At 45.0% G+C, this 11128-nt stretch overlaps 1 protein-coding gene across 1 annotated transcript in view; it reads left to right on the top strand.

Annotated features, from left to right (window-relative positions):
• The window catches only part of PDZD2 (PDZ domain containing 2), a 279581-nt gene extending 268544 nt beyond the window's left edge, over nt 1-11037 (top strand). The window contains exons 21-24 of the mRNA XM_045285268.1: nt 2884-2985; nt 3825-4095; nt 5266-5400; nt 8930-11037. Coding sequence (XP_045141203.1) covers nt 2884-2985; nt 3825-4095; nt 5266-5400; nt 8930-9096 — 675 coding nt within the window. The 3' untranslated portion in view covers nt 9097-11037. The remainder of the gene's footprint in view (nt 1-2883; nt 2986-3824; nt 4096-5265; nt 5401-8929) is intronic.
• The last annotated feature ends 91 nt before the right edge of the window (nt 11038-11128 follow it).

Below are 11128 nucleotides of genomic sequence, written 5' to 3'. Positions count from 1 at the left end.
CCTAATAAAATGTTAAAAAAAAAAAATCAAGAAAAAAAAAAAGAAAGAAAGATAAACATCCCGTGATAAAGGAGACGAAGAGCCCACACTGGACCAGGGGCAGTCTGATGATCGCTCTCGATCACAAGGACCATGCTGCTCTTACTAGAAGAGAAGCTGACTTTTTCGCATGGATGGACATGTGACGGTGTGGCTTCCAAAGCGAATGTCTGCTCTTGACAGTCGAGCCGTAGTCAGTACCCTCTCATCCAGGTCATATTGTCAAGCACGAAGATATCCAATGTGTGGCAAATGAAGGCATGCCAAATTATTGGATGTAGACCGTATGCGTTTGAACTATAGTGCTGGCAGACAATATTGAAAGTACCACAGACTGCCAAAAATGTAAATCTGTCTGGGAAGAGGTGGTGGAGTCAGAGTGCCCCTTAGATGCAAGGCAGGCGAGACTTAATGTTACATACTGTGGGCACATTGTCAGACAAGACCAGTCCCTGGAGAAGGGCATCACATTTGGTTGTGTAGAGAGGCAGCGCAAAAGGAAGCCCCTCAACAAGACAGATTGACATGGTGGCTGCAACAGTTGTGAGGAGGATGCAGGGTCAGGCAGGGTTTTGTTCTGTTGTACATAGTCTAAGTAGACACCACCTAACAACAAATATAGAAAAGGGACCAGTATCAAATTTAAGGAGAACTTTTCTGAGAATGGTTTTCTCTCTCCTATTAAACTTCCTTTACTAGAACAAAATCGCACCTGTGAGAAAGGAAGTAGGAAAGACTGATGAAATGGATCGGGTAGAACTGGTGGCCTTTGATCCAAACCAGGAAAGACAAGGCCTTTATAATGGAGAAAGCATATGCGCGTGATGACCACCACCCCCGAGGTGGGTCCAGTGTCTTCCCTCTTCATGAGGGCCAGTGAACCATGCGCACTGCCAGCATTTTATATGCAGTAGTGACTTCTGTAGACTGGCTGTTTTTTGTTTTAATATTCAGCTATTATCATTCAGCAGGTGTCCTGATGGCATCGTGTTACATGTTGTGCCACTAACTTCAAGGTCAACAGTTTGAAGCCACTAGCCATTCTGCTGGAGAAAGAAGAGTGCTTTCTGCTCTCATAGTTACAGCCTCAGACACTTACAGAGGCAGTTCTGTCCTGTCCTACAGGTTCTTTATGGGTCAGCTTCAACTTGATGGCAGGGAGTTTGATTGTTTTGAAGTTGATAAATAAATTCAAATATAAAAGCTCTGACTGTTCCCTGCATGATGACTTCAGTGTGCAAAATGAAGTTTAACACTTACAAAATGTTTAGTTTTTAAGAGAGAGAAAATAGCCCCACCCCCAACCATGTTTGTTAGTCCATACCTTGTCATTATTTTTAGCTGTGCACACGGGCTAGCTTAGATGAAATACTAATACATATTGAGTTCAGGGTAGGGCCCTTAATTGTTAGGACATTAAAATTATATTTCACTGGCAAGCAGAAGAAAAAAGATTTTTAGGAAAGAAGCCTATGAAGAAAAAAAATCTCAAACTCAAAAATCACAATCTCTAGGACACTCCAAGATAAGCAAAATGGATTCCATCCGCATGTGGAGGCTCCGATTTGGATGAACGTCTCTTTTAATTCAGTAAACACTGTTCTGGATTGGGTTGTGTCCCTGGAGAAAATAGGTAAGGTCCTTAGCTGCTGTGAATATGATCTGTTTGGAAGTTAGATCAACATGAGGGCATAACCAGAGTCACTCTGAGGTCATACTAGAGTAGGCAGTGGGTCGTACCCAATCTGAGGGGAGTCCTTTCTGTAAGTGAAACAGGAAAGACTTCCGAGGGCTAAACTTGTAGCTGCTAGGTAATCTGGGGCTCCCAGAAGCAGGGAGGAACAAGGGCCCTTCCCATAAGCCTGTGAGGAGCACACAGCCTACAACACCCTGAATCTGTCAGACAATAGGCTTCTGTTCCTAATAAGCCACCTAGGATGGGGTATTTTGTTATGTCAGGCCTAGGAAACCTAAGGCAATTGCTTAAATGCAAACGCTTTTATTTTTAAATATCTACTTTTTCTCCCTAGCACACAGATGGAACACTTGGCTTACATTACAGAGGTGGTTCTCATTCAACATTTGCACTTTCTTCCGTCAGATCCGTCTTCAAGGGCTATTATTAGATTCTTCTATTGCTGTGTTTTGAGAGCACGTTCAATTGATGGATTAAAAATCACTGCATGTGAAACCTACCAATTCCGATCTTTTGGTTGTTGCTGAATCACATTTCGTGTGTGGGTGAGGAAAGTCAAAATTCAGAATAATGAGCTCAGCTAATGTGTCATCTTAAAAGCATGTTTTCCAAGGTATCGCTCTATTAACGCTTGAAACATGGAACAGCAAAGAGTGTTGGTCGTCTCATTATGAGTTGAGCACTTGGTTTTAATGTCTGTGTACTTTATACTTTGAAATTACAAGATCATTAATTGCACCTGAGATCCAATGAGCTCCACAGCTGGCTTCCATGTGTTCTGGTGCTGCTGCTTGGTGTGATTGGAACGAGCTTTTAGAGAGTGTAGAATGGAAGGACAATTTCCTTAGTGGTCTCCTGTGCTGTGAGCAGAGTTGCCAAGATGATCTCTGGTACTTGGACTGACTTGGACTAGGACATTGAGGGACCTCTTCCAGCTTTCTCCTGTAGCCACAAGATGGACCCTCTCTAGTTTGACTCATAAGCCCCACCCAGAAGGGACTCAGGGTGGCATGGGGCTCCTCCCATGTCCCTGTGTTCGCTCATGAGGGGACCTGGGGGTCTCCCCACCCAAGAGCTCTACAGAAGAAATGGCTTGAGACCTCCTTAAACTGGGGCACAGACAGCTCATGTCTCTCTCTCTTCACTAGAGTAAAGAAGACATTCACTTCATCGTCCTGAGTAGAAAAGAAGGCTCAGGTCTGGGATTCAGTGTGGCAGAAGGGATGGATGCGGAGCCAGAGTCAATCATGGTAAGTGACAAGGTCCTGATGCCAGGAGGCGAGCCACTGCTCCCGCAGCCTCATGCTTTGATCAAGGCAAAAGTCAAGACCTTGGTAGTCACAGTATGCCTTGCATAGACTGCTAGTTTAGGCTACCTCCAACAAAACGAGTATATGATGTTTTTATTGATAAACACCAGTACCATGACCGCATGGCTGACGTGGGTCTATAGGCTCAATGATCTAGCTGCCAATACGTACCAATACAGCTGTCTGCACGTCGTTATCATTTGCCTCAAAATTTTATTTGTTTAAGCACTGGGGGAAAAATTGGCCAAGCTTGACTTTACTTATAAAATTAGTATTTTTTCTAGAACAATTTAAGATTTGGCATCACTCAAAAAAAGCCTTTTAAGTCACTCAGGAGGTTACTTCCCAGGACTTGAAAGCCCGGATCCTGTTCATCTTGAGATCCCATCGTCCCGGGATGTGTTAGGCCTATGTTCCCTCCGAGGAAAAAGTGTATCCTGACGGTGGCACTGCCATTTGTAATTCCGCCCCTCGCTCTTGGATATGTTTCAAATAAGACATGTTGCTAGGATTTGCTATTTTTCGCATTAGAAAGTCCCTTTATGACAGATTTGTAAGTACTCTCTTGCTTTGGGAGAAAGACAAGACTTACTTTAATAAAGAGTTGCAGTCTCAAACTCACAGCTGCGTACCCACACCCTGCCCTCTAGGCTCGCTGTGAGTTTACATGGACTGGATGGCAGTGAGTTTGGGTTTGTTTGTTTTTTGTTTTAATTTTTTGGTGGGAGGTGGTGTCAGAAATGAATTTGGCTTTTGTTCCCTTTGTCACCTGCCCCCAGGTACACAGGGTGCTTTCTCAGGGGGCGGCTGCTCAGGAAGGGACTGTGAACCGAGGGGATTGCCTTCTGGCTGTCAATGGCACCTCATTGGCTGGTCTCACCCAGAGGGAGGTCCTGAAGGTGCTCCACCAGGCACAGCTGCACAAAGATGCCCTCGTGGTCATCAAGAAGGGACGTGATCAGCCCAGACCCTCCACCAAGCTTGAGCCTTCCGCGGCCAATGGGAAGGCTGTGCTGTCCAGAAAGAGCATCACCCTGGAGCCAGGAACTGGTAAGGGAGCAGTTGAACATCAGTCGGGTGTAGCAGCTGACAGATGAGAGGTGATCCAAGTTGCACATGAAGGGAAATAACTGCTCATGTCTGGGCCTGCAGTGGAGGAGCCTGTTGGAGGGTGTGTCTTGCAAACTCAGTGTTACAAATTCTAAATATCCACCAGTGGTTAAAGAAAGCCACATTGTTGGGGCTTGAAAAGAAGCTCCTGTGAAGATTCACTTTCCCTTGTGAGGAGTTAGTGGCAGGGGGCTAACGCAAGACACTCTCATGATGGGGGAATCGGGTTGAAAAGGAGACTGCAGAACTGAGGTTTATCCATGGAAAGCACTAAGGTTGGCGTTCTTTCCTGACGTAGAAGAACACACGAATGAGAGGCACAACTTCTGTGTTTCCAAACAGCCTCAATCACCTTCAAGAAGAGGTGAGAAACACTCCCTCTGTGTCCTCTGCACTCAGCGAGCGCCCCATTGCTACACGCTGAAGCGAGGGCTCCCGAGAAGGTGGCCTCTCCCTGTAATCGGAGGGCAGGGTATTCCGAGACCCTGCAGGTTGCAGAGCTGTGCCTGCCTCCTCTTCACTTGTCTCTCTCATCCAGGGCAGCCAAAACCCTTGTACTCAACTTGACTTCTGGTGCCTGAGCGCTTAGGGGAGTGGCTTTACTGAGAGTGATACTGGCTCTGTGGGACAAACAACAAATGCGGCTTGTCTTGGTGCTACCTCATTCTTGGGGTGTCCTGGGTCTTCCCTCTGCTCTGTTGTCACTCTCTAGAGAGCACCTCCCAGGATTAGACAGAGGACATTTTCACACTGGCCTTTGCTTCAGCACCATGGCAACTGGCTGGCCTTACAAGCATTCTCCAGGCTTGTAGTCAGTGCCCTACAGGCAATGCAGTGGGGAGGGCAGTAATTCGGATCTCAAATACTCTTAAAAGGACTTCATAGTTGGGGGTGGGGGGGGGTGTTTTGGGTTGGTTGTTTCTGGAAAATTTTTAATCATGATAACTCCAAATATTTCTCTCATTCTGTGTGTTGTTGTTGTTTTCCCCCCCCCCCCTTGCGGGACTTCTCAGTATATTCTTGTATTTTCTTCTGTATTGCAAGGCAGAGGAGACTTGGTGGATCCAGGGGGGACGTGACTGGTTCTCTTCTTCCATGTCATTGCTGCAGGGAAAAGCACTGCTGCCCAGGAGGCCCTGTGTGTAGAAATGCTGAAGACCTCCGCCGGCTTGGGGCTCAGTCTCGAAGGAGGAAACTCTTCTGTGTCTGCAGATGGGCCGCTGCTTGTTAAGAGAGTGTACAAAGGTAATGTGCTCGCTACTCAGTCAGCTTTCTCTGACCTGCTTGCATCCCGGGTATGCCTCAGTGAAATATCAATGCCTTCATTTAGAAATACAGTTTGTTTGATTTTTTTTTTTTTACTGTAAAATACCTTGAATGCTCCATGGTATGGAGAGTGCAGTGTCAGCCTTGTTCTGATTGTTTTACTGCTTTAACTGTTGTCCTTGTGACAGCTCAGTCGGGTAGGTGGTTCTAATACGCCATTCTGCAAAAGGAGAGACTGCGTCCTGAGGAAGCAAAATACCTATGTCAAAGGGAAGAGCTAGTAGACACAAAGAGCTGCGGACCCAATAAATAGGAAGCCAATTTTTAAAATAAATAAAGGCAGGAATATTGCCTGGGAAATAAGACCAAGAGAATATTCATAAGAAGCAGGCAGATTTTTTAATTCTGTTTTAGCAAACCAATTTTAAAAATAAACTAAACCCATATGAAAAGAGAACTTCTAAAACCTGAGATAGAACAGAAGGAGTCATACAGAGATTTAAAGAGATGAAAATACAAGAAAATATTGAGAAGTTCCAGAATGAGAGAAAGGAAATATTTGGAGTTAGCATGACAAATTTTTCAAGAAACTGAGAGAAGACAGGCAAGAGGACTCTCAGTTTGGAAAAAAACTCACCAGCGGGCAAAACAGGATGGATTTTATAAACTTCAATAGGTCATCATAAAATTTTACCATATTAAAGAAAAATCTAAAAACAAGAAATTCACATTGTTCGAGAAGGCACCCCCATCAAATTAGAAGCAGTAATCCTCACCCGCCCTGAATGCCAGACACTCACAGGCTCGCCTTCTGAAGACTGAGGGGAAACTGGTCAGGCTGAACACCCAGGGCCTGGCGGGACTGTCACGAGCATCAGCAGCATGGAGTCACAGTGAAGGGAGTTGGCATGGCCATCACCCTGGCCAACCGCAGGCATCCAGCCGCCTCTCCTGGTGGCAGCACTAAGTGAAGGAAGAATGAGCCGCGGGGAGAGGAACAGAGAGGATGTCCTAGAGACCGACCAGCCTACTGGGGCACCTGGCCAGAAATCTGCATACACAGATCGCAAAGGACGTGAACAAGTGCCTATTCATGGGCCAGCCTGGTTCTGGATGCTCTTGTGTTCTTGCCTATAGCCTTTTTTCTTGTGAAAAAGCATTCGAGTACTGAGTACCGGTATTTCCTAATTTATCAGAGCAGGCCCCTCCCCTCTTTTTGGAGACTAATGAGTCAGGTGGCTTGGTACACAATGAGACCTTATCCAAGGATTACATCTTCCTGTCTCGGATAATCAGTGTCGTGGGTGCAAGTCATCTGTTCACCTTGCTTCCCTGTGCCCCTCAGCTCAAGCAACAAATATAGCAGTAGAATTTGCCCAATTTTTACAGAAGTTTAGAACAAAAGATTTTCTTTGAATAATAAACTAATTAAATGTCATAATTCCCTCCAGCTTTTTTTAATAGCAAGGTGGTGGTTTGTGAAAGAAGCAGTACGTGCATACGTGTCATCATCTGTGTAGCGGAGTTGGTTGAGTATATTTGGCTGCTAACCACTGTGTCAGCAGTTTAAACCTACCAGCCGCTCCACAGGAATGAGATTGAGGCTGTGTGCTCCTGTAAAGCTCTCAGCCTCAGAAACCCAAGGGAACAATTCCACTTTGTCCTGTGTGGAGTCACTGCATCAGTGTCATGCGTGACCGTCAGTCTGTGACTGTTTCTTGGGTGTGAAGCAGCAACCCCACAGGGAAAATTAAAACACTCTCAGTACAGTTACTGTCTGGGCTGATTTTTAAAAGTTTCTCTATTGTTTTATGCCCCACCCGCCAACTTCAGTAGAATAAGTTAAAAAGATTAATAATGGTATAAAGATGGTAAACACAGACAAAATTACTCATTGTTGGTAGACTGTATGTTTTGCCTGATTAAAAAAGAATCCAAAAGACTCAGACATCAAGCAATATAAATATTTCTCCAAGATTGTTGGATTTAACAATCAACACATTTTTTTATATACCCAGCAATAACTTCCTATAAAATATAATAGTGTTAAGGGCTCAAGTAGAAAGCAAATGTTTTGAGAATGATGGCAACAAATGTACAAATGTGCTGGACACAATGGATGTATGTATGGATTGTGCTAAGAATTGTACAAGCCCCCAATAAAATGATTTAAAATATATAATAGGATTAAGGGGGGAAAAAGAAAGCAAAAATAATACAATATAAGGGAAGTGATATAATAATAAAGTGAATGCTATTTTTAATGAGCAATTATAATAGGATTTCTTTTTTTATTTTTTTAAATAGGATTTCTTAAACAATAAAAACAAACATTTAACTTTTGTATAACAAAAACAGTTATAAGCAAAACTAAAAATGTAAGTGACTGACTAGATGATACATGGGATACTTTTAAATCAACAAAGGATAATTCCAGAATAAATGATGAAGAACTACAATAGGAAAAAGACAACCAAACAACTGGATAAAGAAAATGAGAGTTGACAGAACTGAAAGCACCTCAATCAGGAAGCACAGAAAAGAATACTTGAATTATTGGGAGAATTCATGATAGCGAAGACATCATTCTTGGTCAAAGGAGCAGGACTGGGCAGTGTTTCATTCTCCTCTGCACAGGGTTGCTATCGGGTAATGAAAAGCACCTAACAGTGACTATTAGTAACTAGATTTTTTTTTTTTGATTGACGTTTCTGAGAAAATTTTATTTGGAGTTTTTGTCTTTCGGTGTCATTTTATCCCCATGAAGAGGGTTCGTTGCATTATTATATATTTATTTTTTCGGTGTTTTTCTTTGTTTTAGAAAATGTAAGTGTATGAGAATAAGTAGAGGAGGGCTTATACTTCAGTTTTCTTCACAGCTGTTACAAGCACAAATTCATATGATAGTAACACGTCAACTTTTGTGTAAAAATAATCAAGTCATCTCAATACTTCTTGATAACCATGCAATAACTGATTCTCGGTCCCCTGTTAACAGTTAAAAGTTGATCCTGTTTTCCTGAATGTATTGGCACTTGGTATTTTAGCTGTTGATTTCTTTTGCCTAATTTTCTCTTTGTGCTGCATAGGTAACCCCAGACTGAGACGGGGTTCCAATCCAACGGCTCTCCTGAGTTGTCCCTGATGTCAGTCGAATACCTTTATTTCCCATCCTACCCCCATTGTTACTGCCTTTTCTCATCAGTAGTTTATTTTTTATCTTGATTATTTGGGGCGGCAAGAGTTGAGAGTAGCTACAAAGTTTTCTTTTCATGTCGTTCAGTTTCTTTTTCTGAGTATATTATTTTTGTATTTTGTTTAGGAAACATTTCCATACCTGAGAATATAAACGCAGTTTACAGATTTTCTCTTTTAAGTTTTTAATTTACTTGAAATCTGTTTGGAATACTACTTAGGTGAAAGCAATTGTTCTCATTGTTGCCAGAGGCTAGTCAGCCTGGCGGCCCCTGCCCTCAACTGCTTCAGCCCTTTGAATTTCTCCTTATAGGTGGTGCTGCTGAACAAGCCGGAACAATTGAAGCTGGAGATGAAATTCTTGCCATTAATGGGAAGCGCCTGGTTGGGCTCTTGCACTTGGACGCCTGGAATATTATGAAGTCTGTCCCCGAGGGACCTGTGCAGTTAGTGATCCGAAAGCACAGAAACCCTTCATGAAAGAACACCAAGGCCAGGTGCACTTTTTTTTAAAACCCATCTTCTTCTCCCATTTCTGTTACCTGAGCAAATCAGAATGATGAGTTTAACCCCTGGGACTCTGAAACCCACGAGTGCTGGCAAGGCCCCATGACGATCTGCACAGCAGCCATACACGTGAGGCCCACAGAGTCACCAGAGGGGACACTGGAGTCCTTGTACCTGCTCCCAGCCTGCTGTGTGAGCTGATAGGGCGCCACGTGTGACCTGCCTTCTTCCTTTGAAAGACTGGACGGAACCTCTGGGTACCACCTCTCCCCGTGCACCGAAGTCTGAGGTACCAGCAGGCACATCGACATGAACTCGCCACCCTATCGGTTTGCAAGGAAAGGTTGTGTTTTTTAGGCATGTACAATGCAAGGAGCAGTTGGAGATGTGTATGCATGATGACCCAGTTGTGGAGCATTCTGAGGGTTCTCTGAACATGGCCGAGGGAGCCAAAGAGTATAGTGAGTGGAATGTGCAATGTATGACTGCAGACTCGAGGGCTGTGGGGTGCAGGTCATCTCAGCGTGCTGACGACTTCTCTTTGTCGAAGAAAGGAGCCCCGGTGGTAGAGTGAGTCAAGTATTTAACCACAAAGTTGGCAGTTCAAAACCTGGTGGTTGGATGAGCCACATATTCAACCACAAGGTCAGCAGTTCAAACACGCCCGCTGCTCCGTGGGAGACAGATGAGGCTGTCTGTCACTGTAAGGTGTGCAGCCTCAGAAAACCCCAGAGACCGTTGTAGTCTGTGCTGTAGTTGCCTTGATGACACAGCGACCCGATGGCAGTGAGGGATATGGCTCCATGTATAAGGCTTGTAGAGCAGCGGTTCCACGAGTGTCCTGAGCAGCCATGAGTGCCCTTGCCCACAACAAGCACTGTACTAACGGAAAGCACCTAGCCTCTCCTCCGTTACCTTGTCTAGAACAGTAGGACCTGACACTGGCCTTTTTCAGTCCTTGACCTTGTGTCGCTTCTGCTAATGCACCTTTTAGAAGTTAAATATCCCTTCAGTGACGTTGGACTCAGACGAGTGGGCTGAAAATCCTTTTAGGCAAGTTTTCTGTTTGTCACCCCACGGTCCCTCCCTCCCTAACGCATTGCCTTCGAATCACTTCAGACTCTCCTGAGATATAGGTAGGTAGAACTGCCCTGTGCATTTCCAAAACGAATCCTTTATGAATGGAGTAGAAGCCTCATCTTGCTCCCTCAGGGTGGTTGGTAGTCTCAAACTGTCCATTTGAAAAACGTACCCTAAGGAGTATCTGCTCCACTACTTCCCTTGGGCTCCACCTCGGGGTGGCTGGCCTCAAACTGACCATTTGCAAGAAGTGCCCTAGGGAGTATCTGCTCCATTGCTTCTCCTGGGCTGGTTGGTGGTCTCAAACTGTCCATTTGGAAATTGAACCCTAAGGAGTAACCGCTCTGTTCCTCCTCCTCTCTTGGGTCTCCTCAGGGTGGTTGGTGGTCTCAAACTGTCCATTTGAAACACGTACCCTAAGGAGGATCTGCTCCACTACTTCCCTCAGGCTGCTAGGGGTGGTTGGTCTCAAACTGTCCATTTGCAAGATGCGCCCTAGGGAGTATCCCCTCCATTGCTTCTCCTGGAGTACTTGGTGGTCTCAAACTGTCCATTTGAAAGACGTACCCTAAGGAGGATCTGCTCCATTCTTCCTCCCCCCCGGGCTCCGCGTGGGGTGTCTGGTCTCCAACTGTCCATTTGCAAGATGCTTCCCTAAGGAGTATCCGCTCCATTGCTCCTCCTCGGGGTGGTTGGTGGTCTCAAACCGTCCATTTGGAAAATGTACCCTGAGGAGTATCTGCTCCATTCTTCCCTCGGGCTCCCCCTGGGGTGGTTGGTCTCCAACTGTCCATTTGGAAAATGTACCCTGAGGAGTAACAGCTCCGTTCTTCCTCCCCTGGGGCTCCTCCTCGGGTTGGTTGGTCTCCAACTGTCCATTTGCAAGATGGGCCCTAGGGAGTATCCGCTCCATTGCTTCTCCTGG

Source organism: Echinops telfairi, unplaced genomic scaffold, assembly GCF_000313985.2.
Source record: "Echinops telfairi isolate 266 unplaced genomic scaffold, ASM31398v2 ScPeMD7_7469;HRSCAF=8507_1, whole genome shotgun sequence".
In the NCBI taxonomy this organism is placed as follows: Eukaryota; Metazoa; Chordata; class Mammalia; order Afrosoricida; family Tenrecidae; genus Echinops; species Echinops telfairi.
This window is presented reverse-complemented; position numbering and strand designations above follow the sequence as displayed.